This window comes from Kogia breviceps, chromosome 2, assembly GCF_026419965.1.
Source record: "Kogia breviceps isolate mKogBre1 chromosome 2, mKogBre1 haplotype 1, whole genome shotgun sequence".
NCBI lineage: Eukaryota > Metazoa > Chordata > Mammalia > Artiodactyla > Physeteridae > Kogia > Kogia breviceps.
The window spans coordinates 10,607,081-10,634,588 of record NC_081311.1 but is presented as its reverse complement, the minus strand read 5'-3'; the positions used below and the strand labels follow the sequence as shown (position 1 = coordinate 10,634,588).

Sequence of the window (27,508 nt, the reverse complement as noted above, 5' to 3'; positions counted from 1 at the left end):
GGTTGACTTCCAGCAGCAGGTGGTGGTTGCTAATCAGAAAGGAAGGCGTGCTGCAGTGATTCCAAAACTAAAGAACAGACGGCACATGGTGAACCCCTCTAAAACCCAGGACCCACGGAAATTGTCCAATCAGACACCCCTTCCAACATGTGGCGGGGCATGTGGAGTCCCCAGAACTCTGAGGATCCGTTCAGAGATGACTCTGCTTCTGGCTGGTTCTCTAATCATACTTCTATAAGGCACAAAGTACCTCAGTGTTTCCATCTGTAAAATAGGTTCTGGGTTGCCATGGAGCAATTCCGAAGATGTTTTAATTAAATTTAATTAAAACCAGGGAGATGCCGACTTCTAGGACTGGGTCATTAACTATATGGACAGTGGCATAAATTTCATAGATTTCTGGTAATGGAGGGAAACCCTATTCTGGGCAAAATATTTGGAATCCTTAAAAATTTTGCTCTATACCTAATAGTTACTCAATAATAGTATTATTGATAGACTATAAACAAGAAAATATATTTCCCTAGTTAACTGTGCCTCCCTTGAGCTGTGACTTATTCCCAGTCTTATGAAAAGAGGATGGTTATTTAACAAGAGCAGTTGCTGATTTGTCAAAATCATACGTTTTTCTGAAATTGTTTGCCTGCCCAGGACACCTTTATAAATCCACAGTAGTGGCTTTCACAAAGGGGAGTTTATTTTGATTTCTCTATCAGCTGGATCAGTAATCAGAAAAATTATTTTGAGGGGATTATTTCAAGATCATATCAAATAACACAGGGATCCTATGGGAGGCATATGCATAAGCTTCCTAAAACCTAACTTGTAAACAGCAGCAACAGCTGACCACGGTGGGGACAGCGGAACCCTTCTCTTACCACCCAGCTTCCGCCCTCCTACAATGGGTTTCCTCCTCAACATTTAATTCTCCCTGTCCTCACTGTAATCAGTCCTGGATGGAGACTTGCAAAACACATGTGTTCTAAGCATGATTAGAACCTTCTAAGAGGTGACCTTCATCATCTTCAATTTATGGGAGAATTAAAGAGCTGTTTGTTCCCTCTCTTCTGCAGTGGTAGCAATAAGAAAACATGACAGAGATTAGAACCACTGGATGCCGGGCTTCCTCTGCATGATGGCTCGCTCTCAACAGGTGAGGCGGGGGGCTCAGGTGTAATGCCCCACAGGCCCTCCTCTCTGCACCCCAGCATCTCAGACAGACACCTCACCTACACAGACTCTTCCTTTCCAAGAGTAATCTCTCTACCGCGCTCCAGTGTCCAACCCCTCCTTCCTCCTCCCACATTTGGCCCTTAGCCCAACCCTCTCCGCAACTCTCCTTCACATTTTATCAACACTTAGTGACTCTCTGCTATGTGTCAACAGTTAAAGGAGTGACAGTCACCCAAGAAATCTAAGAATACCCAAAATTTATCTGCCAGTAGTCAGTCTTTTTTTTGAGGTTCCCAAGAAATAGATACGGAGGGAAATGACCAAGTATTGGACACTTTGTGTTACTTCTTTGGGATTGTCTTCAAATAAGGTGAACAGCTGTTCTGGTTTGCCTGGGACTGAGGAAGTTTCCAGGACATGGAACTTTAAAACCAGGACAACCTCAGGAAAAACTGAGGCAAATTGCTCACTGTTATGGATTCAGTGTGTCTCCCCCAAAATTCATATATCAAAGCTTTAACTCCTGGTACCTCAGACTGTGACCTTTTTTGGAAATAGGGTCATTGCAGTTGTAATTAATTAGTAATTAGATGAGGTGATCTTTGAGTAGGTTGGGCCCCCTAGTCCAATATGGCTAGTGTCCTTATAAAAAGGGGATACTGAGAGACAGGAATGCAAGCAGGGAGAGCACCATGTGAAGTTGAAAGCCAAGACTGGGTGATTCAGGAGATGCCAAGAAAGCCAGAGCTAGCTAGCTACCCACCAAAAGCTGGGAGAGAGGCCTGGAGCAGATTCTCCATCCCAGCCCTCAGAAGAAACCACCCCTGCCAACAGCTCGGTCTTTGACAAAAGTCTGGGATCATTTTGCCAACATGGTGGATGGTTGCAGACAAGGGGAAGGGAGAAGGCGGACTTTGAGGCGTCAGGACGGTGAAGCCACAGACAGGGAGCAAGGCCACTTAGAGCTTCCTTAGGCTCTGAGAGGGGCTGGGGCTTTGGAGGACTGACTGGGTAGGAGGAACCCAAGGCCTGTTCCCAGGTGGCACATTGGGACTGGGGCCGTGGGTGGGGCTTAGGCAGGACTTCCCACGGGAATGAGTCAGGAGTGAGCCTCCCGGTCCCAGCAAAGATCTCCTGAGAAGGAAGCTCTGGAGCCACCTGCCCTCAAGGGCACCTCGATGCATTCCTTAAATTAGGAATGTGACCCAAAGGCCAGAGGAGCCTTCCATGAATGTTCTGGACTCTGCCATACCTTCCAAGCCCGGGTACAAGCCAGAGGAGGGGAAGGAGGACCCCTGTTCCAAGAGCAAGGCCGAATTTCCTGCCAGTCAGGTTGGTGGGAGTGCAGAGCCAATTAAAGTTGATTTAGGAGAATAAGAGCACTGTGCCATTTCTTATGTGCACAGATGTTCCGTAACATTCAAATCCACTGCGTTCACTGATGGAAACAAGATGTATCAATACTTTCAACGCTTGCACTCTTAAGGTCCAACAGGCCGATGTCCACAGGCCCATTCTTCTCCCAGCTACCTTGCCTCAGCTGACCCCACAGGTCCTATGGAGAGAGACACTGCTTCCCATAATCCCCAAACAGAAGTTAGTTTAGGGGATTCCTGCAGTGCTACAGCTGTGCTCTGAATCACAGGGAGAGTGTAGCCTGGGGGTGGGGGGGATGGGAGATGAAAAAAAGACGGAGAAGCCCCAAAGAATGGGAGACAAGAAGAAGAAAGCTGATTTGTAAAGCCGCCCTCCAGAGCTCTCCAGGGCCTCTCTAGTACTCCAGGAGGCCACCTCAACTCTATGGCTTGCTTTTCTGCCTACTATTTCTGGCTTCCACTCACAGGCCAGGGTGCCTATCAGGCTGGATTGTAGCCCACAGCTCACTGCACTGTCACATTTGCCATCTGCAAGCAGAAGGGAGTGTACTTCAGCTGGGGACAGGGAGAACTCGGGATCCATGACAAGGAAAAATGGAATGCAGCAGAGGAGAAAACTCCATTGCAAACTCTCTGAGGAGCTGGGACAATGCATCTTCCTCTTCGGGTTGTCAGTGAGCAACTCTCTTCTGCCTACAGCTTCCACCATCTCTCTAAAGGAGAAAGAAACACAGCACACTATTTCCCTCTTTTTTTTTTTTTTTTTTTTTTTTTTTTTTTTTGCGGTATGCGGGCCTCTCACTGTTGTGGCCTCTCCCGTCGCGGAGCACAGGCTCCGGACGCGCAGGCTCGGCGGCCATGGCTCACAGGCCCAGCCGCTCCGCGGCATGTGGGATCCTCCCGGACCGGGGCACGAACCCGCGTCTCCTGCATCGGCAGGCGGACTCTCAACCACTGCGCCACCAGGGAAGCCCTATTTCCCTCTTTTAATTGCAGAGTTAAAAGGATGTGTGATAAAGCCCTACATGAACCTCACAACCTAATATTTTACCTTATCAGCATCACGTCCTCCAGATTGGGTCGGGAGAGCTCATTTCTTTCCACAAGACCGCACCCCGAATTGTAGCCTATTTACCTTTCATGACTATTTTCTAGCCACCAGCCCATTTTTCCATGATCAGTCTTAACACAGCCAGATACTTTATGCCTCAAAATATCTACTGTTACCTTCCCAAAACCCACGAGCTTTAACCAGGGGATTTGATCTTGAGTTCAAAAGAGAAATCAAGAACAAAACAATTCTAAGATAAGAACTAAACTAATGACAGCGTTTTATTGCTTGCTACTTGTGTTCGTTTCCCCAGAGACGGAGCACGGTGGAGGGTAGCCCCACGCTGGAGCACGGTGCCCAAAGCACCGGTGAGTCATGGCCAAGAGCAAGATGGGTCACAGGCAATTACTGCAACACATTAAAGCTTGTGACTAAATCCTTTTTCTAATAAAACAGAATGCAGCCAAGGTTAACCTTACGAGGAAATAACTTTCACTCACGTTCTGACATGCCCTCCTGAGTGGAAGAAAAAAGGGTCAAGTGCAGACAGCGCATCCTGAACCCTTCGACCACCTTGGCTCTTCCTTGGCTCAGGACACACCTTTACTGATGCCTGTTAACCATGATGGTAGTTAGATATGGTTGTAGTAAAAAAAAATTTTTCAGGTTTTTCTTGAAGTCTAGTTATACCCCTGGGGGTGTATTTATGTGACGCCATCTGTCTCCTGTCTTATGACAGAGTCATAGGGCTTGGACTCGCTTTGCTCTCCAGAGGCGCCAGCCTCTCTGTGTCTCACTTTCCCCTTCTTAAAAGTGACCATATCACATGGCCTCCCTCACAGGGTGCTTTGCCAAGATGAAATAAACTGTAGAAGATCCTCGATTGCCCAAGTTCAAGTGACAGGCTTTCAAAACTGGCTGCAGAGCAAAAGCTTTTCAGCTGTGTCTGAAAAGCAACAGATGGTGCTAGATGTCACTCGTGTGGGTGACGGAGGGACCCAGAACAGCCTCTGAGGATCTCAAGTGTTCGGGAGTTCTTGGAAAAAAACGCACCTTTAAGTTGGGAGGGTTTGAAGTCATTGCCAAGACACACGAGGCAGCGTTTCATCTTTACTGCTGCACTGGCCTCTGCCACGAGCACGTTTTAACAGTGAACTCAATAGTAGGGGGGCCATTTGTCCAGGTATATGCCCGGTGTCGTGAAGTAATTGTAAATAGCGTCTCCTTTCAGAGTCAGTGTCCTAATGTGCAGGATAACGTATCTGGTCACCATACCGAGTAGGACCCTTGAGAAGCCATTCATTTCAGAGTCAGTATCTGATGGCTGCTTCCAAAGCTGTACTTTGCATCCTTGACAAATGACACACTGCATCAAGAGGGGCGAGGTAGGATGATTTTTCTATTTCGACTTAGAATCCAAGTGCTAAGTTTGTGTAGTACAGGAGTTCTCAACCTCAGCACAGTTGACATTTGAGGCTGGATAAAAATTCTTTGCTGTGGGCTCTGTCTCGTGAGCTGTAAAGTGTTTAGGGGCATCCGTGGCCTCTTCCTGCTAGACGCCAGTAGCACCCTCTGCCCCTTCCCTGTTTGTGACAGCCCAAAATATCTCCAGACATTGTCAAGTGTCATTTGGGAGGTAAAATCATCCCTGTTGGAAAACCATGGACGTGAAACTTCTAACGATAGGATTTCGTGTGCAAATCTGAATAGCTTCAGCCTTGGACAGTCATGGTTCCTGAAATAGCACTTGACTTCAGAGGATAAGAAACACTTACGTTTAAGGTTTGGAAGAATATACTGGTCGTCATAAACTCCAGATTTAGAATCAGACAGATTTGGATTTAACGTGGCTCTACCACTTACTATGTAGCCTTGTACAAGTTACTCAAACTTTTTGAGCCTCAGTCTTCTCATCTGTAAAACAGATTTAGGGACTCCCCTGATGGTCCAGTGGCTAAGACTCCGTGCTCCCAAGGCAGGGGGCCCAGGGTCAATCCCTGGTCAGGGAACGAGATCCCGCGTGCCGCAACGAAGATCCCGCAGGACACAACTAAGACCTGGCGCGGCCAAATAAATAAATAATTATTTTTTTAAAAATAGATTTAAAAAAATTTTCTATCTCCCAAGGTAGTTAGGAGGATTGAAAGAGACATGACATATAAAGTATTTTAAGTGTTTCAGGAACACAATAAGTACCCAATAATATTGTAACCACGATGACGGCTGCTATTAGCTGTTATTGTTATTAGACGTAGGGCAGACTCACACGTGGCGGTTGAATGGGCTGCTATGCTCTGAAAGGTACTATGAGCCAAAGGCAAGTTTCCTAGGAACAGGCCCGTTCAAAGAAAAATAAGTATACATTAAACAATTGGACCTGTCATATCGTTCTACTGGAAACCTGCTTCCCCGGTATCTGATTTGGTAAACAAGTGGGTATGTGTTTATTGTACTAAAGGATTCTTGAGACCCGTGGTGTATGAGTCTCAATATCACCTGGTCTCTATGGCACAACCCCACCTCTCCCAAAATCTAACCTGAGCCCCAGCTGAGGAGGTACTCACTGAGCCCCTGAGCCCAGGACTAAACTGTCAACCCTTTGTCACACACAGTGGCCCATGCTTCAGGTGACAGTCCTTTTGTGTCAAAGTCTACGCCAGACTGTGCCATGCCAAGAGGGCATGAGTCATTTGTGGTCCTAGGAGAGTCCCTGAAACTCAGCTTATAGTAATGACCGATCCTGCACTTTGCCTCTATCCCTGGCTGTGCTCAGAAATCTTTACTTAACCCTCTCTGAACATCGACATCGTCACCTGTACGATAAAGACAAATAATACCTACTTCTCAGGTGACTATGAATATTAAATAAGCTCATCAGAGTGTCCAGCATGGCACCTGGACATAGTAAAGACCTTACGCGCACTTGTTGTCTGACCGCCTCTCAGACGTTCGTGGATATGAAACGAAGCGATGCTGGCACAGTGCCCGCCGTGGCCCAATAGCTCATGGGTCCCCTTGCGCCCCTTCCCTCACCCCTCGGTCCTTGTTCTTTTAACACCCTCGGTGAGGAATTTGCTGGGGAACCCAAGGTGCCTGGACTGAGCTTCCTCGTCCTCTGCCCGGTGAGTGCAGGGGAGCAAATAGAAAAGGGGGCGCAGAGGGAGATTCACCACGGCCTCAGCCTGAGCACCCAGAAGGCCACTCTGTGAGGGAGGCCTCAGAGGTAGAAGACTCTCTCTCCGCGGACCGAAAATCCCGCCTCACTCCGATATAAAGCAGGACGGAGAATGTATTATCTTGACGGCAGGGCTAACTTAGCCAATAGGAATGGTAGGCTGGTGCCCAGGGCCCACGGAACTTTTAAGGACCCATGAGCAAGTTTTCATTTCTCTTAAAATTAGAATTAAAAAAAAAAATACAATCCAGCTAAAATTACATTTTTCTTATGCCAACACAGTCATGAATATGATTTTATATATATATATAATATATAAATAAATAAATATAGATAGATAGATAGATGAAAGAAGTGGCCCATGAAGACAAAAATTCTTTAGGCCACTAAAGTTGTAATGTGTCCCTGCCTCACCGCTAAGTGTTCAATGGCTCTTAGGAAGACCTTGATGTTTGGCTTGAAGGCTGGATGTTAATTTGGGAGTTATTTGTGGGGCTCCAAAATCACCTTCCTTATCTCCCCCTCAACTTATCACAATGTAAATTTTGTGCAAGTGGAGTTTAAGTGAAAAAGAAATCAGACAGGAGCCAAATTCCAGGTTGACACAGGTGATGCAGAGTCAGCAGCGCAACCTAAAGCAGCACCAAGGTGGCAGCCTGGGGACCCTGCTCCATCCGTGATTTGCCGTCACGGTGGCACACGCTTTGGATCCGGGGTTTCAATGACAATCTCATCCAGAACGCAAGGGGCGGCAGGTTCCTACCCACCATCAGAGTCCCGTGCTGTAACCAACTCATGGCCTTACACCTCTTACTGTCACTTTCAGGGCTGATTTTCTAATTCCTAATTTGTTTATATATGTTTAGATACAACAGAGCAGGCACCCCTGATGTGAATGATCCCCAGTGTATGTCCTCAACGACCCTCATGAGAGGACCGACGCTCTCCCAGGGCAGGGATGGAAGCCGGGGGGAGGAAGACCGGAAGCTTGAGTGAGCAGTGCTTCCCCCTGAAACCTGTAGGGGCTGGAGCACCGGTTTGCGGTTGCACAGGGCTCCTGGGAGCGGGGCATGGGGAGTGACTGCTAACGAGTTTCTCTGGGGCGTGATGAAACTTTCTGGAGTTAGAGAGTAGTGATGGTTGCACAATCTTGCAAATATTAAAGGAAAGGAAAGGAAAGAAAAGCAAAAGGAAAACAGCTGACTTTTTTTAAAAAAGTAAAAGTGGGGCAAGTCCAGTGCAGACTTTGGGAACAGCTGGATGTGTGGCCTCCACAATGTCCTCAGGCCCCGTCTCTTTCCATCTGCAGCTCTGCTCTGCTTTGGGTGGCTACACCCTCAGACGGACCGCTGTCTCCACTCAGGGGCTCCTGCAGCCCTAGGCTTACACCCTCCCGTCTCTGAGTGGAGCCCAGAGAGGAGTTCTCTTTTCTTAACAATTGCAGAAATTGTTGTCTTCAGCGTGATTGCGCCCGTGGCCTTGTCCCCGAATCAGACATCGTGGAGGTGGAATTTGCTGATTGGCTTAAGCCTGAGTCACATACCCACCCATCTCAGTCGCTGGGGGTGGGTTGGGGATGGGACAGAGGAAGCTGACAACCTCAGGCCAACCACGGGCAGTGAGAGTGGGGGATGGGTGGGTGGCTCCCACAGGGTAAATGGAGTGTTGTTACCAAAAGCAGGACCGGAGGTTAACTAGGCGAAAACAACGGAGATGGAGTAGGCAGCTGGGTGACCTTGAATTAGTCTCTATGCCTTAGTTTCCCCATCTGTGAAACGAGAATACTAGTAATACCTGCCTCCCCAGGTAGCGATAAGGATTACACGAGTTAAATGGTATCTACCACTTGGATAGGACATAGCAAGCACAATGCAGTGTTAACTAACTTTATTTTTATCTGTAATATCATCTGTTCTTAAATTTCTATAATGAGCTCCAGTTATTTACTTCCTCACCAGAGTGGCTCGCTCTTTAGTTGTCAGCAATTCTTTTTTTTTTTTTTTTTTTTTGCGGTACGCGGGCCTCTCACTGTTGTGGCCTCTCCCGTTGCGGAGCACAGGCTCCGGACGCGCAGGCCTAGTGGCCATGGCTCACGGGCCCAGCCACTCCGCGGCACGTGGGATCTTCCCGGACCGGGGCACGAACCCGCGTCCCCTGCATCGGCAGGCGGACCCTCAACCACTGCGCCACCAGGGAAGCCCTGTCAGCAATTCTTGAATGCTCTTTAGCAAGAGTCCGTCAGCTCTTGACTTTGGGTGTAAAATGACTAGAAAGCAGTTTGCCAAGTTCTACGTAAGGCTGAAGTAATCATAACAGCCCCGGTAATTGCTAGAAGATTATTAGGATGATGCGACAATCCTGGCCAGGCTTGCTCCTAAGTCTAAATTCCAGGCATTCTTGGTTTTAAAGGGTTCCTACACGAGACTCCAGAACCACACAGAAGGGTATGTTCTAGATCAGGAATCTACGGGCCTTGACAATGAGAATGCATAGTCTGACTATTCTTGCAGTTCCTTGGAGATTCACAGCATCTCCAAGAGAAAAGCAGCCTTTTGTGATTTTCATGGCTACCGGAGCCTTTCTTTCCCCCACTGGCTGCTCAAGCCAGAGAAAAATGGCGGGACTCTGGGTCTATACATGTCACACTGCATTAGTGCTTATTTCTAGAGACAAATGGCTCCACTAAACACTGGGAAAGCCTTATACCTGGACAACCAGCTGAAAATATTTAAATTGAATTTCACTCTCATAGCAGAAATCCATCTTTATAATACAGTCCCCCAAAATACTTCAAATGATTTTGTGTGACTAGTTCCTGAGATGTGATGATAAGAAATGATTGCTTTGAGGGAGGGGGGCAATGGAAGATTATTTCACTAGCTTTGTTAGCCTTGGCACACCATGACATTATGCAGGGAACTAGCAGCCCTGTGGACTACTCAGGGTACAAATAAATATTTTAATAGAATTTGGAAGGTACTGCGATACGGAAAATCCACTGCTTTCGTTATGATGTGCTTATGGTTGAAAGTCAAATATCTGAGAATCAAAAATTAGTCCTACTCACTTTAGAGAGAAAATACAGTATATGACAACTTCCCAAACAAGGATTTATACAGGTGCTGCTGACCTCAAGGCCCAGGCAACATGGGGGCCTTGGTTAGAGCCCTCTCAGGCAGATTCTGGGGGCTGGGGCTGAAGGTGGCTCCCAGCTACCTGGGCAACAAAGGAGGAAGCACAGGTATGCATCCTGTGTCTAGACCTGCTGTATGACCTAGTGGGCCAGGGCGGATAGGGGGCAAGTAGTTCCTAATCTGTAAATATCCCCCAGAGATGCACGAAGAATCCTTCACAAGGGTGGCAGAAAGAAGTGTATTTTCACCATATCAGGGCTGAGCAGATTCTCAGCCAGCTGCCGACATCCCCACCCCTCCTACACAGGGCGGGTCCATGGAGAGGGTCTTTAACCAGCTGCCTGCCAGCAAGCTCCAACCCCTATTTACTGGGAGAACTTAGGCAAGTTATCTTGTTACACTGAGCCTCAGTCTTCTCATCTGTAAAATGGGTATGCTTACTTGGGATGTGCTGTGAGGATTAAATGAAATGAGGAACGTGACACGCTGAGCACAGCATCTGCTCCATGAGGGTTGTCCCCCACCCCTTTCCTCTTTTCTAACATAGAGGAAGGAAGGGATTCTCAATTCCTCTCTAAAAAGCAATAACAAACTATCATAGGCTACACATTTCCTGTTTGTTGTGAGTTTATAAGAAGCTGAGAAGTACAATTCTTTTGAAGAGAATGACACTCAGTTTTTCTGACCTCTAATTTTCTGTGTGACCTTTGATGAGCCTCCTGGTCAGTCTGATTCCTGGTTACTTGGACCAGTTGGTCCCCATAGTGACTCCCAGCCCTGTCGTTTGCTGCCTTGATTCTCCCACATAGCTGAGGCTCTGCAGAGTGAACCTCTCAGGGACTGTTTGCAAGAACCTCTTTTTTTTCCAGAAGCATCTCCGCCATGCACACAACTATACGGGAGTCCTTTACGTTATTACACAGCCTGGGTTCCTCTGGCCAGAAGGGGTTCTTCCAGGCACCCAGACTGAATAGGTGAACCCAAGTTCATCTCCATGAGTTGTTCCGGAGTTGGGAAAGAGCTACGGGAAGCAGTGAAATCTAGCTCGAAGCTGCTGACAGCCACGTTGCCAGCAATTTGGTGCAAAACAGGCTGCAATGAGAGAGAAAAAAAGCCAACACAGAGAGAGAAGCAGAGAGCAAAGGTGTAGAGAGGGTCCAGACTCTAGTCAGTACTTGACTTTCTAATTTTAATTCCTCCAGATGCCTGCTGCACCCCTCTCCTTCCTGCAGTTTAGATGTTTCCTTCCTTAGTTTCCACGAGCCAAATAATTCTCTTTTTGCCAAAGCTAGTTTGAGTCAGATTTCTGTCCCTTGCAACCAAAATTCCTGACTTGGAGCACCATTTTTATTTGATGCAAACGTTCCTCATGTTTATTTGGGATGTCATGGTTGGTTGTTTGTTTGTTTGTGTGGGGGTTTTTTACATTTTATTTTATTATGGTAAGGACATTTAACATAATATCTAACTCTTAACAAATGTCTAAGTATACAATAGTGTTATTAACTAAAGGTACAATTTTGTACAACAGATCTCTAGAACTATTTCATCTTGCATAACTGAAACTTTATGCCCAATGATTGACAGCTCTACAGTTTTCCCAACTCCTGGTCCCTGGCAATCACTATTTCATTCTTTGATGCTATGAATTTGACTATTTTAGATACCTCATATAAGTGGAATGATGCAGTATTTGTTCTTCTGTGAATTCAGTAAAGTTGCAGAATACAAAATCAACATACAAAAATCAGTTGTGTTTTTATACACTAACAACAAACTATCTGAAAAGAAAAGTCGGAAAACAATCCAATTTACAATAGCACCAAAAGAATAAAATATTCAGGAATAAATTTAACTACAGAAGTGAAAGACATGTACACCACAAATGACAAAACATTGCTGAAAGAAATTAAAGAAGACACAAACAAATGGAAAGATATCTGTATTCATGGATTGGAAGAACTCATATTGTTTGAATGTCCATACTAGCCAAAGCGATCTACAGATGCAATGCAATTTCTATCAAAATCCCCATGGTGCTTTTTACAGAAACAAAAAAAAATTTCTAAAATTCATATGGAATCACAAAGGACCCTGAATAGTCCAATCAATCTGGAAAAAGAAAAACAAAGCTGGAGGCATCACACTTCCTTATTTCAAAATACATTACAAAGCTAGTAATCAAAACAGTATAGTACTGACATAAAGAAAGACATATATACCAAGGGAACAGAATAGAGAGGCCAGAAATAAGTCCAAAAATATACGGTCAACTGATATTTGACAGGGGTGCCAAGAATACACAAGGGAGAAAGGGTAGTCTCTTCAATAAATGATATTGAGAAAACTGGATATCTCTTTGCAAAAGAATGAAATTGGGCCCTTATCTTACACCATACATAAAATGGAATTCAAAATGAATTAAAGAGTTAAACATAAGACCCAAAATTGTAAAACTCCTAGAAGAAAACATAGGGGAAAACTCCTTGAAATTGACCTGGACAATGATTTCTTGGATATAACACCAAAAACACAGATTAAAAAAAAGCAAAAATAAAGTGGGACTACATCAAACTAAAAAGATTCTACACAGCAAAGGAAACAATCAATAGAGTGGAAAAGGCCACCTATGGAATGGGATAAAATAGTTGCAAACCAAATAAGGGCTTAATTTCTAAAATATGTAAGGAACTCCTATAACTCAAGAAAAAAAAAAGCCCTAATAATTCTTTTTTAAAATGGACAAAAGACTTGAATAGATATTTCTCCAAAGAAGACATACAAATGGCCAAGTATATGAAAAGATGCTCAAGATCTCTATAATAATCATCAGGGAAGTGCAAATCGAAACCACAATGAGATATCATCTCACACATATTAGGATGGCTATTGTTAAAAAAAAAAAAGACAGTAAATGTTGGCAAGGGTGTGGAGAAAGTGGAACACTTGTAAACCTTGGTGTGATGGCATGGTTTTTAATATTTTATTAAACCTGCTAGCATGCTACCCTTGAAATTCAGCTTCTGTTGCAACACGCTATTACTTCAAGGGAAAACTGGGAGTTCCTCAGTGGTGTACAATCCTCCATCTGCAGGCCCAAAAGATTTCTTCTCCATGAGGGTCTGATAAAGAAGAACTTGCTACCACCAGCCCAGCAGGTAGAAGACAGAACAGTCTGGAGTCCCTCAGAATTTGTTATCTTCAGTTATGCCTATAAGTGTGAAGTTTATTACAGAGTAGATTTAACTTTCTGAGTAGGAAATACAAACGGTTCCTCTAGCAGTTTGGACACACTCAGGCAGAGTAAAAAAGTCAAGCATGACTTCAGGTTCTGGAGTTCTGCATTCTAGAACAGTTGGGCAGGGTTACCTTGGTGGTTCAGTTCTTAGATGGAGTGTTTTGTGAAGCATTAAAGACCCAACAGTTCTCAAAAAGTCCCAGGAAGAATCTTGTTTCCCAGGCAACAGCTTTTCTATTGCTGCCTCTCAGCTGACTCCCCACAAATTAATCGTGAATATAAATGAAAGTGCTTCTCAAGGTAAGTGACAGCTGCCCTCCTCGGCCTGTTAGGATAGCAGTGGAGAAACCGAAAGTTGAATAAGGTCTTAAGAAAATCAGGGCTTCCCTGGTGGCACAGTAGTTGAGAGTCCGCCTGCAGATGCAGGGGACACGGGTTGATGCCCCAGTCTGGGGGGATCCCACATGCCGCGGAGCGGCTGGGCCCGTGGGCCATGGCCGCTGAGCCTGTGCGTCCAGAGCCTGTGCTCCGCAACGGTACGCGGTGGGAGGCCCGCGTACCACAAAAAAAAAAAAAAAAAAAAAAAAAAAGAAGAAAGAAAATCGATGGCACAACTCAAGGCTAAGTGTCCAGACTATGGCTGAGTGGCTGAAATGCTGGTCAGAACAGGGTCTGCCAAAGTCAAATGTTACAGGAGCAGGAATTGCCTTCATGGGAGCCTGATTTTTCCTGATAGGATGCAGTGTGTACCTTCTGCATTTAGTGACATCCCTGATGGGAAGTGTGGACTGCTCATTGGTTCTTATCAAAGAATGTCTTAGACACTGCTTGCACCAATATTTCATGCTATGATTTAACTTTTGGAGAGTGTATTATTTCCCATGTCAAAAGATGTCAATCTGTGTACCTTAGGCTGCAGTAACAGAAAACCAACTCAAACTGGATTAAACTGAAAATCCACTTACATAAGAGGAAGTCCAAAGATAGGGTGGGCTTTGGGGTAGTTGACATCAGGCTCATGATATAACTGAGACCCAGGCTCTTTCCATGACTCTGCTCTGATGTCCAGAGTCAACAGCATCCTAAATCTGGTTTTCCTCCTGGTCATAGGGTGGCTTTAACAGCAACCAGGACTACATTCTCCCTTGTCCATATCCAACAGGAGAAAGGGAGAATCGTTTCTGAAAGCCTTTCAGAGGAGCAAGGAAGAAGGTTCACAGAAATTTCCAACAAAACACTTCTCATATTTCATTAGCCAGAATATTTCATGCCAATTCCTGAACAAACCCCTGATAAAGAGGAAGGGAACTCACTTGAACCAGTCAGCCCCAAGCCTAGAGCCAAGGGCAGTGAAGTCAGCTTCTCCTGAGGTTTATGGATTATTTGGGAAGGGGTACATAGCTGAATCAAGTCTGAGTTCTATTAGATAAGACACAAGGGAAATACATGATATTTAGCCAACGTTAACTAGCTACAAGTTTAGCTAATGGTATTTAGCCAATGTTAACTAGCTAAAAGTTTGTACAGCTCACTTTCCTTTCCAGGTTGCACTGTCAACACAAATACTCTTTTTAGTTTAATTCTTAAACTCCTACCTCTATATTTGTTATGGATGCAATGTTTGTGTCCACTCAAAATTCATACGTGGGAATCCTAATTCCCAATGTGATGGGGCCTTTGGGAGGTAATTAGGTCATAAGGGTGGTGCCCTCATGAATGGGATTAGTGTCCTTAAAAGAAGAGACACAGGAGAGTTTTCACTCTCTCCCTTTGCTCTCATCTTTGTGAGCATATGGTGAGAAGGTGGCTGTTCTACAAGCCAGAAAGCAGACGTCACCAAACACTGGATCCATCAGTACCTTGATCTTGTACTTCCCAGCCTCAGAACTGTGAGAAATAAATGCTTGCTGTTTAAGCCACCCAATTTATGATATTTTTGGCATAGCAATGCAAACTGACTAAGATAACATCCTTCACTCCACAATAAGCCGTAGGAACTCTCATCAGGAGAGGCAGGATGGGCAAATTGCTCATAGTGTCCTGAGAGCTCTTGCTGGGTTTGCCTTGTTGGACCCCTGGTGTGGGATGGCAAAGTCCCAACTGGACAAAGGCATTGGCAACATCCCAGCACAATATACTGACCAGAGCAATGCTGCTCACACTCCAGTGTGCAAAAGAATGGAGGTGGGGGAATGACCTGCTTCAAAATGCAGATCTCTGAGCCTTGAACCATGGGGCATCGCAACAGGAGCACGTTACAAGGGGGCTCCTTATAGGATTTGGGCTTGTGCTGGATGGTTCTGAAGAGAGCGCAAGGAAGCAGAGGCTAGTTCTGGATTGGATGTTGCCAAGAAGCCGGGTCAGTTCACCCATCCAGTATGTCAGCAAGCTTTGTTCTGGAGGCAGGAGGAATGAAGGTAGGGGGGACAGCACTGATGAGAAAGCAGCCATCCCCTGGAAGGGATCCTTAGTCATTTCAGCTGCCCAGGTTCGGCCTTATATAGAAGCACTGTTTGCGTGGCCTTGTCCCTGTTCCGTTGGAAACAGCGTTTATGTTCTGTTAGAAACATGACTATCTGATGACCAGAAGGGCTATTTTCACTTTCTCAAGGGTCATTATGTGCCAAACACTGTCAGAAAAACATCCAATCCCTACGACAACACTGTTAGTAGGTATTTTTCTCACCATAACAGATTAATAAATTCAGGTTCGAAAAGATGATGTGATTTCCTCAAGGCCACATAATTAGTGGTCGAGCAGAACATCAAACATAGGTCTACTTGGCTCCAAAACCCACATTCTCAATCACTCCACCTTAATCCTGCTTATAGCAAAGTGTAGAGCAGATTGTGGTATCAATTTCGATCTTTCATAAAAATCAAGTATGATACTATAAAAAAACTTTTTAATGTTTCCATTCCTATAACTCCTTCATGGTTCTAATATTATTTCTGGGTTTTTTTTCTTGCTTTTTTCTTTTTTTAAGGATGGAAAGAGGGTTATCCATTCATTGTTCTTGTTTTCAAAAGAAGACTGCTTTGATTTATTAATCCCACTCTCTTTTACTACTCTATTTCTCTTTTGCCTGCATTTTGTACCTCTACTTGGCAGCAGGAATTTATGTCTCTTTTCTAACACCCTAAATAAAATGCTTAATTTGGTCATTTCTTTTTGTATCAATAAAAGCATTTAAGTGAATTAATCTGGTTGAGTTCAACAAAGATGTATTGAAGGTCTACTCTGTGACAGGTATAGAACTAGGCAGAGGAAAAGGCACAGGATGACTGAGACATGAATATATGTCCCCAAGAGGTCTCGAGGAGGGAACAGGCATATTAAAAGATACCTTTTAAAATATATAAATGTCATGGGTTATCTTCAGATGGTACTGACTTTTTCTCTTTTGTACATTTTTTAAAAATCTCATTTCTTGTAGTTTCTTTTATTTTGCCTTATTTTATTTATGTATTTATTTTTGGCCGCACTGCATGGCTTGTGGGATCTTAGTTCCCTGACCAGGGAGCGAATGTGTGCCCCCTGCGTTGGAAGCGTGGAGTCTTAACCACTGGACCGCCAGGGAAGTCCCCTCTTTTGTACATTTTTGTATTTACCAATATTTCAGTGAGCATTTCTTGACTTTAGCAATATTTCATTCATGAGCATATGCTACTTATATAATCACAAGAATACAGGAAATATATGTTTTTAAAGAAGAGCTATTTTGGCATAAAAGCAATGATATTTAGCCTTGAATCTGGAGATTCTAGAAAGACCTGGCAGAGAAGAGGACACCAGATCTGAGTTTTAAAAGAGGAGGAAGAAACAATCAAGGAAAGACGAAGGTTATTTCATGAACAGGAATCGGCATAAACGAAGGCCCAGAGGCAGGAGAAAAGAGGCATTACCCCAGGTGATGGTGAGCCCCCCAGAGCCCGCCTTGGGGTCTGCCCGTTTGTTTCACTGCTGTGTCCCCAGCGATCGAGGATGGACAGATGGACTCCAGCTGGGCCTGCAGCACTAGCTCTAAGAGGCGCTCCGTGAACATGTGTGACGTGGACTGAGGATGGGTGAGAAGCAACAGGAGGGGTAGGGCAGCAGTCAGGGGAGAACACGGTTTCCCAGGAGGACAGATTCGATCCCGGGGGCTATTGGGAAGCCCTGTGCAGTTTTCAGAGCATAAAGGAAATTTTTACTGCACTTGGCACACTCCGTTTTAGGAATAGCTACTGTTCAGGGATGGAAAATTTCTCCACAATTTAAAAATTGATGTGTTATTATCACTTCCTTGAATCACTAAAGTTCATATTAAGGAAACTACTACCTCTTGCTATAGATTAATTAGCCCTAATGCAAAGCCTGCAATACCAATATAGCCCTGACATGAATATATTCTCATGTAAAGACTGTTCTTATGGGCTGAATAAAGCAGACAGCCAATGGATTCCTCAATCATAGACACCATAAATGTCTTCGATAATGGCTGCTCTATTGGCCCTTTCTGTTCTGGCCTCAGCAGGGACTCACGTCTTCTACCTCCTGAGCCCCCAGAGAGCACTCAGCTAGGAAAGGCAAGACTCAGAAGGAGAGCATTTTAATATCACTGCCGCTTTACCAGATGGCAAGTTACGGTAGGAGAGAAAACATTTCTCGTGTGTGTGTGTGTGTGTGTGTGTGTGTGTGTGTGTGTGTGTGTGTGTATAGTGTATAGTATTCGTATTTGTAATTATGCACATATACATAATCAGAAATACAAATTTTCTTTTAGTGTACTGCTCCTCAATAAGTAACACTGTTATTCAGTTCAGCAGGATTTATAAAATGCCCTTTTATACAATTATGCAAGAATCCTAGTGGTTTTCCCTTTAAAATATATTAAGTGAAATTTAAGCCTGTATCCTACAGAGAATTAACTTTTACAACCACTACATTCTACCACAAGGAAGATTAATGACTTTTCCTTGTCTACTTTCTATCGAAACCCTTCATGCACATGAGACAGATGTGAGAGACTTGGCACAAAGCAAAGTCAGATATGACTTTCCTAATGGATTTGGCTGGAAACCCCTAGGCATTAACTTCACCCTCAAAACAGCATCCCTCAGAGGTAGGAGCTGAATTCTCAGTAATCACTTATTTGGCGATCACCTACTAGGTCTGTCTTGAGGCAGATGAGTGGGTCTGGACCAGCCTCCCAGGTATTGAGCTCAATGACACACAAAGGACCAGGAAAGGCAAGGTGAGACTGGGAATCCCAGGCTCCCCACAGAGGCCATGTAGACAGTGAGTACAGATTCTGGGAGGCAGTTCCTGCTGTACCCAATGTCCCCTTGGAAACATCAGGCCAGTGAGAGGAGCAGGATAAGCAGGAAGGAGGGATGACACCGCCCAGTCCCAGCACCTGGCTCAGCTCCAGATTTCGAATCACCTGGAGACTTCAGACAGGGCGGGACTTCAGACAGGGCTCCTTTTCTTTGGCTTCTGACATCAGGCCTAGAGTCAGGTGTGTTATGACAAATACAGAACGTCGTGTTGTCAAATGGTCATCTGACAGTCAGGCGATGAAAGACATGCTTCCATTGTATGAAAAGGGCATACGATGGGCAGTGCATTTTATTCCATTAGAAAATGTTAAATTTCTGTATTTCAAAAAAATCCACAAAATAAAGGGCAGATTACATTACGGAAATATTTGCAAATGATTACATCTGATTATTGAGTGGAAAAGAGGAGAGTAAAAATAGTTCTTATAGTATGACCTCAATTTTATAAAAAATAAAACATATGCCTTTTTTTTTTTTTTTTTTTTTTTGCGGTATGCGGGCCTCTCACCGTTGTGGCCTCTCCCGTTGCGGAGCACAGGCTCCAGACGCGCAGGCTCAGCGGCCATGGCTCACGGGCCCAGCCGCTCCGCGGCATGTGGGATCCTCCCGGACCGGGGCAGGAACCCGCGTCCCCTGCATCGGCAGGCGGACTCTCAACCACTGCACCACCAGGGAAGCCCAAACATATGCATTTTTTAAAGGAAGAAATATTTAGTCACTTAAAAGAAGCCAATATTACCAGGGATCATATATTTTTTGTATTTATGCTCTTCTGAAGCTTCCATATTTTCTACAACAAGTACTTATTTATTTTGTAATTCAGAAAAAATTTAATAATAAAGAAGAGACAGTTATACTCACTCCTGTGAATTATTTTAGGGAAATAACATAAAATTAAAACCAACTATAAGCATGAAGATATTTACTGTAGCTTTATCTTTGTTATTAAAAATGGAAATAACTTAAATATCAGGCAATAGTACAACAGCTAAATAAGTTATTGCATATATATTTTGTGAAATATTGTGAAATCATTCAAATGATAATTATGATGACTATATAAGTATTACAATTATGATAGAAGTTTCAAAGAAAAAGATTAAGGGCTTCCTTGGTGGTGCAGTGGTTAGGAGTCTGCCTACCAACGCAGGGGACACAGGTTTGAGTCCTGGCCCAGGAAGATCCCACATGCCGCAGAGCAACTAAGCCCGTGAGCCACAACTACTGAGCCTGCGCTCTAGAGCCCGCGTGTCACAACTACTGAAACCCACGCACCTAGAGCCCGTGCTCTGCAACAAAGAGAAGCCACCACAATGAGAAGCCGCGCACCGCAATGAAGAGTAGCCCCTACTCGCTGCAACTACAGAAGGCCCGTGAGCAGCAAAGAGGACCCAATGCAGCCAAAAATAAATAAACAAATAAATAATTTTTTTAAAAATAAAATATATATGTATTATAAAATTGTGTAAAATATGACTTCATCTGGACAGAATTGGGAGAAAAATATGTGAATATAAAAAATTACATTAGCAAATAAAGATTGTGGATACATTTTTCTCTTTTAAAAAGATTGTGATATTGTTCTTTATATTTCAAAGGAGTAAAACTAGATGCTCTTAGATAAACACTTTCAGTATATGTCAGGGGGCTACGAGTGCCCTGCTTTGTCTTATGGCTTCTAGGCCTCTTGATTTAGTCTGTCCACACTCAAGGCTTATTACAGGGCAGACTTTGAATTACAAGTCAGTCATCTACCCTGAGTAGAAATACGAGTATGACACTTAGAGATTCGATGTATCAGTGGCAAGTTGGCATTTGTTTTTAATTGCAACAATCAGAGGATTCTATGAAAGACCAGACAATGTGAAAGCCTGTTAGAGTGTCTCACAATCTATTTCCACCAAGGTCCAAGCTCGTTAAGAATGTGAAAATCAATAGAATCATTTCTTCCCAAGAAATCATGATTGCCTACCACATATAACCTTGTGGGCTTAATGTAATTTATGAAATGCTATTCCATGAGCACAATATTAAGACATTGTTTATTTGGACTAATAAAATTCTGATGAATAGACCAGATAAGGAAGTCCTCTAGTTTATTCTTCCCTTAAAAAGAGCCAATAAACACACATTGACAGAACCTAAGTGGCCCCAGGAATGGGATTTGCTGGCAGGTCCATTATGTGGACCCTCCCTGGAAAGAGGGAAAGGGTGAGAACGGGTGCTGACCTGGCGTCTCATCCTTAATACCCAGGACAACTGTCTCACTGGAGAACCTTACACGCAATATTTTTTTTTTTTAACATCTTTATTGGAGTATAATTGTTTTACAATAGTGTGTTAGTTTTCCCTCTACAACAAACTAAATCAGTTATACATACACACATGCTCCCACATCTCCTCCCTCTTGCATCACCCTCTCTCCCACCCTCCCTATCCCACCCCCCCAGGCGGTCACAAAGCACAGAGGTGATCTCCCTGTGCTATGCAGCAGCTTCCCACCAGCTATCTAATTTACATTTGATAGTGTATATATGTCCCTGCCACTCCCCCACTTCGTCACAGCCCACCCCTCCCCCTCCCCATATCCTCAAGTCCATGCTCGAGTAAGTCTGTGTTTTATTCCATACACGCAATATTTTTAACCTCTAAATTTGTCCAAAGTCACAGAGCTAGGAGGCGGCGGGACCAGAGCAGGACTCCTGTCTGTGTGTCTGGCTGTCTGTCTAACCGCAAAGGCCTCGCTGTCTCCAGCAACTCCTAGCTGCCTCTCCTTGTGTTCAGGATGTAAGAGAAACACATCCCTCACACGGCTTCCTCGGGAGAAATCCATTTCATCATGACTGCTTTTCTCAGAAACATCCTTTAGTCTAATAAACCTCAATTACCGTGGCATAAGGTGCAGTGACTGATCCATTATACTGTAAGAATTATCCATAATGTGTAGAGACATAAAAAGAGATTAATAATGAGAGTAACCAGATAGTAAATCAGACTGATGATTATCCATGAGCAAGTAAGGAGTGGGCGGAAGGTGTTTAAGGAAAAACTCAAGGAAAGATAGGCAGATGCCAAGTCTAGGCTGTCAACCTAGTACCCCCAGCGCCCCCCCCCCAGCCAATCCCCCGCTCAGCTGCCGACTGTGCCTCCCACGTTACTGGGTGACTTTCCTTTAAAATGTACTGACTGCACGAAGTGTGCACTCCTGGTCCCCATTTCATCCCCTTTGACGATGTCACAACCACTCCTAAACCTCACAGGAAAGCAGTTCTGTATACGGGACTGAGTCCTGACCAGGTAGAGGTTCGCCTCTGTCACTGGCCAGAAATATGATCTTGGGTAAGTCCCTTCCCCTTTCCGAGGCTGAGTTTCTCTATCTAGAACATGGGGTTGGCGATAGCTACCACTGACGAAACAAGGTTGGTTTGGAATTCAAATGCTTTCGTTTAAATAAGACAGGATTGACCAATATAAAATACCAATGTTCTAAGGAAAATACTCTAACAATGGTCTAAGGGAAATACTCTAACAGATGCAGTAAATGTCTTGGCACAAAGTGATGCTAGAGTTAGCGGGAGGCTGAGTGACCAAGGGTCAAGAGAAGGGTCTCAGTAAAGACACAGCCTGAGAAGGGAGGCTCAGGGGACCCAAGGCTGGCAGAGAATGAGGCATTGTTATCCTGAAAGATACACAAGCTGCAGCTCCTCTCCTTAAAAAGCTAACCCCTGAGGCCACCGGCCCTGAGCTTCAAACAGCATTGTAAGCACGATGTGATTGCAGGGCAGTCAGCAGAGCACTGGCTGGGGCTTGCCCGGCAGCCCAAACAGCCTGTGCCTTTGGCTATGTGTGAGGACAGCCTGGTCTTTCAGAAAGAGCTGAGTTAGCCCCTTCAGGCCAAGGTCATCATGGTCCATCCAGAACTTTGATTCCCCAAACCCTGTCTGATGTGTTCCCTTAAAACTCTGGTCTTAAAGCTGGTCACTGTGGTTTTGGTGTCCTGGTGACTGACACGGCAAATTCAACTCCACTTTTACCCCAATCCTCGTTACTTCTTCTCTTTGCAGGATGCACCTTAGAGAGGGAAGATCTTTCTTCAAATTCAAGGTGATAAAGCTTAGAGGGGCCAGTGTTATGAAGAAAAAAAAGGCCTAGATTTATATCCCAGCTCTGTCAGTAAGTTATAAGGTACTTAGGAACCCAAGTGCTGTGTTAGGCTCTTTTAATGTATTATCTAATGTAATGCTTTTAATCATCCAAGGATAATGACCAACCCCCTCTAAAAAATAGAAGAAAAGGAGGCTTAATCAACTCAAGTAATTTGCCCAAAGTCACAATAAATGCCCTTCTACTACTGAGGCTAACCATCCATGACTCCCTAGGATCAGAAGAAGGGAATCGAGTATGAGGATGAAAGAAAAGGCTTCACTCACCTGGAAAGTCCTTAGCTCACTGCCTGACACACGGTTAATTCCCAGCAAATGATACCTGGTATTAGTAACAGAAGTGAATTAAAAGAACCTTTAAAGGCTCACATACAGTACGTGGATTCCATGGACTTGTGCACATAGAAGCACTTGGTGGCAGAAGACCTTTGGACAAGTGTGAAGGTCAGCAACCGAGGGGGACTACCGACGGCGCGACTGAAGCTGCTCCTTATGCACCATCTTACGCGAGATAAAACGAAACACACAATTTAAAGCTACGTAAGTAGTAAAATATGCACGTAAAACAAAAAGAAAAATTGTTCATTCCTAAATTTGCTCTTTGACCAATTTCATTATTCCTAGGCGTGTACCCTGTCCTTACACACCATGTTTTTTCTGCATCAGAACTATGTTCCTGTCCCTTTCCACAAGCAGTCCACAAGCAGGCCACCACTGTCTTTCTTAGCTTTGGAAATAAGGACTTCAGTCCTTGACCTTATTGGGTATATGTGCTCAGCCAAGCGGCTCAACGTTCAGGTTGCTACCTATAGAATGGGAGGATTTTTTGGTCAATCTGATAAGGGATTTGTGTCTAAAGTAGGTAAGGAAATTTTATAACTCAATAGTGAAGAGACAAATAACCCAATTGAAAAATGAGCCAAAAATCTGAATAACATTTATCCAAAGAAGACATATAAATGGTCAATAAATACATGGAAAGATGCTCAACATCATTAGCCATCAGGGAAATGCAAACCCAAACCACAATGAGAACCACTTCACGCTCACTAGGATGGCTACAGAAAGACAGAGAATAAAAAGCGTTGGGGAGAATGTGGAGAAAGTGCCATCCTCGTACACTGCTGATGGGACTGTAAAACTGTGCAGCAGCCTCTTTGGAAAACAATCTTGTAGTTCCTTAAAAAGTTAAACATTAGAATTACCATATGATCCGGCAGTTCCAGTCCTAGGTATATACCCAAGAGAAATGAAAACATATGTTCACACAAAAACTTGCACAGGAATGTTCACAGTAGCATTATTTGTAATAGCTGGAAGGTGAAAACAACACAAATGTGTATTAACAGATGAATGGATAAATAAAAGGTGCTATATCCATACAATGCAATATTATTCAGAAATAAAAATAATAAGGTACCGCTATATACTGCAAAATGGAAAAATCTGAAAACATTACGCTAAGGGAAGAAGACGCGTACAAAGAGCCAAATGTGGTACGATTCCATTTCTATGAAATGTCCAGAATAGGCAAGTCTATGGAGATAGTAGGTTAGTGGTTGCCTAGGGATGAGGATGGGGGTCATGAGGTCAGGGGGAAAGGATGACTGACTGTTAACAGGTATAGGATTTCTTTTCGAAGTGACGAAATAGTCTAAAATTGATTGTGGTGATGGTTGCAAAGCTCTGTGAATATACTAAAACCAATCAAATTGTGTGATTAAGTAGGTGAAATATATCTCAACAAAAGTATGATTTTTAAAAAATCCTATGCTTCCCAGGCAGCTGGCATTCATTGCAACTGGACTGTGATGTGGATTGTGCCATGGAGGGCAATGTGGTGTCGTCAGTAGTTAAAAGCATCAGTTCTGGAATCAGATTCACCTGGGTTCCAACACTGCTCTGCCTTTTATTGACTGTATAACTTCAGGCAACTCTGTGAGCCTTAATTTTGTCATGGATACTCGTTATGATAGAGCCTTATGACTTTGAGTAGATTCAGTGTCATGCTGCAGGTGAAGGGCTTATCATAGTACCTGGCATTTTATGAGTGCTCCATAGTAAGCAGCTGACTTCATCACCTTCATCCTCAACATCTCCATCCATGGTCAAACCAATTTACCAGCGCTCTCTCTGATGTGGCCTTGGAAATTTCACTTACAAAGTAAGTGATTTATTCAGTAATATATTGTTTCTGTCTTCATCCCTTTCCTCTGCTTTGTCCCACCCAAGCAGAGTAGTAATCAGAAATATCACCATTATATTCTTATCTCCACCAACTTTAAAAGAGGAAAAAAGTTGTCCTAGTTTAGGGAAGCAAATGAGACAGCAGTGGAAGGATGCCCTGAGCCCACTTTACCTGGCTTTCAAGTTGACGTCATTGGACGTGGAGTGAAATGGTAGTTTTTCAGGCATAGAAGAGGAGCTTAGGTTCTTTTCCATGGAAAGAGCAATTGTCCAATGTGTTTATTCTGTCTTCCACGCTGGCCAAGACAGATGCTTCAGAGAAAGCCATAAAAACCCATTAGCATACTTAATTCACACTCTTGTACCATGGGAGACATATTACTGTTCCAACCCCAGGTGTTCATCCATCCTTGTCCTGAACATTCAACATTCATGTCCTCAAGGTAGCTTACAGATTCAAACTAATTAATCCCTCTAAGAGGGTTCCCTGCTCCCCTTCTCCATTTGTGAGCTTCTGCACTGACTCCTTACTGTTTGTTACCTCATGCCTGGTTGACCTTATGCTTAAGGCCATTTAAAACTCTTGCACCACCAGTCATTTATTGCGGACCAGGAAGAGTGTTGGGCTTTGGGGAGAAAGGAATATTGAGATTTGGTTCCTTTCTGAGAAGAGTTCTAAGTCTACTAGAGTGCATTTATTCTGCTATAACACAGTTGCCTAAAAATGTGTTAGTCTCCCTTGCTAGACAAACATATCTGCAGATAACAATAATGTAGGGTGTAAATATTGAAATAGCACAGAAGAACAGCACAGAAGAGTGGTTTCTCAGAGGTCACTACACACTTCCATTTACATCTCATTGGCCAGAAGTTAGCATTATGACTTGATCTAGTTGTAAGGGAAGCTGGGGTACGTATTAATTTAATGGAGTGATAATGTGCCTGGAAACAAATTGTGGTTACGTTCCTAAGAAGGGGGGAATAAATTCTGGGAGCCAATTAGCAAACTCTGTCACAGGAGGCACCAATGATTTTTAATAAGGGAGTGGTATATTTAGATCTGTGGTTATGGGTATCTCTGCTAGCTCCAAAGTATCATCAGTAGGGAAGGATGTGGGGCAGGGAAGGCAGGACAGCAAGGGAAGGGAAGGGAAGCAGCAACAATTGCCAGAGAATAACTAAAAGCCAAAATGTATTCATTAGCTTTAACAACTAAGAGGACATTGTCGGTAATCTTTGAGAAAGCTGTTTTATAAGAGTGATAAGGTGGACACAACGACCCATGATGACAAAATTACCATTATTTTTGTTCCTTTTGTTGATCAAGGAAATAGCAATGTATTTGGGGAGAGACAGAAGCATGCAAAAATTGTAAAGAAATCATTGTGTCGAGTGTTAAAGGATAAAAGAAGTGTGGAGTACAGAGGAGGGAGGCATTGAGTCTGACTTGAAGGAGAGCAGCAGAGGAGAAACTGTCAAACGAAAGCTACCCCAACAAACAGACACAGGCAAAGGGCACTTGGCCTCTGGAGAAACGCTATTTTGTTGTTGTTGTTTAAGTATTTCCAAGGCCAGATATGGAGTATTCTCCATATTTGCAAATTTTTTATGTTCCGGCCATTCTTCTCATTCACTCTCTCCATTCATCCAATTAACTTCACACATGCATTTATTCTAGAAACTCCATGAGGGCGGAGACTTTGTCTTCTTCATCACCACATCTTCCATTCCTACAACAGTGCCTGTCATTGGTAGTTGCCCTAAGTGAACTAATCCAAGGCAGAAAGGCTAATTGGGGCTTTTAGCTCCTGCTTTTCACCATTTCCAGCAGGGCACATAGGTCTACGCAGTCCCAGTCTGAACAAACCGAACGTAACCAGAGTCAGCACCTCTTTCTTTCGGGAACCACCGGCTCCTACGCAGAGCTGCGGAACCGCTACAGCGGCGGCATCCTGAAGCAGCCGGAACACAGGCGTGGCGGAACCTGAAGGAAGCCGTAGCTGGGGGCGGTGGAACCTCGGATTCGGTGGAACCAAACTGCGGCGCCCACGAAGCCACCCGAACTCTGTTTGGAACGGAAGCGCAGTGGCCGCCGCTTCCTGGCTGCGAGTCGGCGCCGAGGGCCGGGCTTAGCCGCAGCGATGTTGCCCTACACGGTGAATTTTAAGGTGTCGGCGCGCACCCTCACCGGGGCCCTCAGTGCCCACAACAAGGCGGCGGTGGACTGGTGAGGGCTTGGGGCTCCGAGGCCGCCAGGCTCGGCCAGGAGTTTGTGAGGGGAAGGGGACAAAACAAGAGGTTTCAACCCCCGCCCCCTGCTTAGTTTGGCCTCGCAAAGACTGGGTGCCGCCTTCACACTTGGAGATTTTCATTTAAATGCTGGAATTTTGTTGTTACTATAAAAGCTGTAAATGCCCCATGTGGGAACTTTCCCTGTGTGGATATATTTGCCCTCGTTCTGCCATCTCTCTTTCTCTTTGCTCTTTTCCTCACCCTCCCAGTCCCATCTCTTAACCTCTCTCCAGTCTCCAGCCTTCTGTCCCCAGTGTCAATTCCCCTGACCACGTTCTCGTCCCCATTCTGTCTTCTTTCACTTTCATCCCTGTTTCTTACCTTTATTCATTCAACAGTGTGCCGGACCCTGTGCCAGGCTCCTGTGCTCTCGCCGGCACTTCATTTCACCTTTATC

The 27,508-nt window shown here is 44.3% G+C and overlaps 1 protein-coding gene and 1 long non-coding RNA gene across 3 annotated transcripts in view; one reads left to right on the top strand and one right to left on the bottom strand.

Moving 5' to 3' along the window:
• Positions 1-27,508, bottom strand: LOC136793495 (uncharacterized). Its single transcript, XR_010838802.1, has 3 exons — positions 27,433-27,508; positions 24,992-25,131; positions 1-29 (listed from the first exon to the last, which is right to left on the bottom strand). It is a non-coding gene; the product is annotated as an uncharacterized lncRNA (long non-coding RNA).
• Positions 1,122-27,508, top strand: part of WDR11 (WD repeat domain 11) — an 86,745-nt gene continuing 60,358 nt past the window's right edge. Inside the window, exon 1 of one of the 2 annotated variants that reach the window (XM_067024520.1) lies at positions 1,122-1,153. Coding sequence is in view for 1 of the 2 variants with exons in the window: in XM_059051994.2 (XP_058907977.1) it covers positions 26,961-27,046 (86 nt within the window). In the remaining variant the exon portion in view is untranslated. Of the gene's footprint in view, positions 1,154-26,604; positions 27,047-27,508 lie in introns of those variants that run through there. The other variant, XM_059051994.2, reaches the window with a different exon arrangement.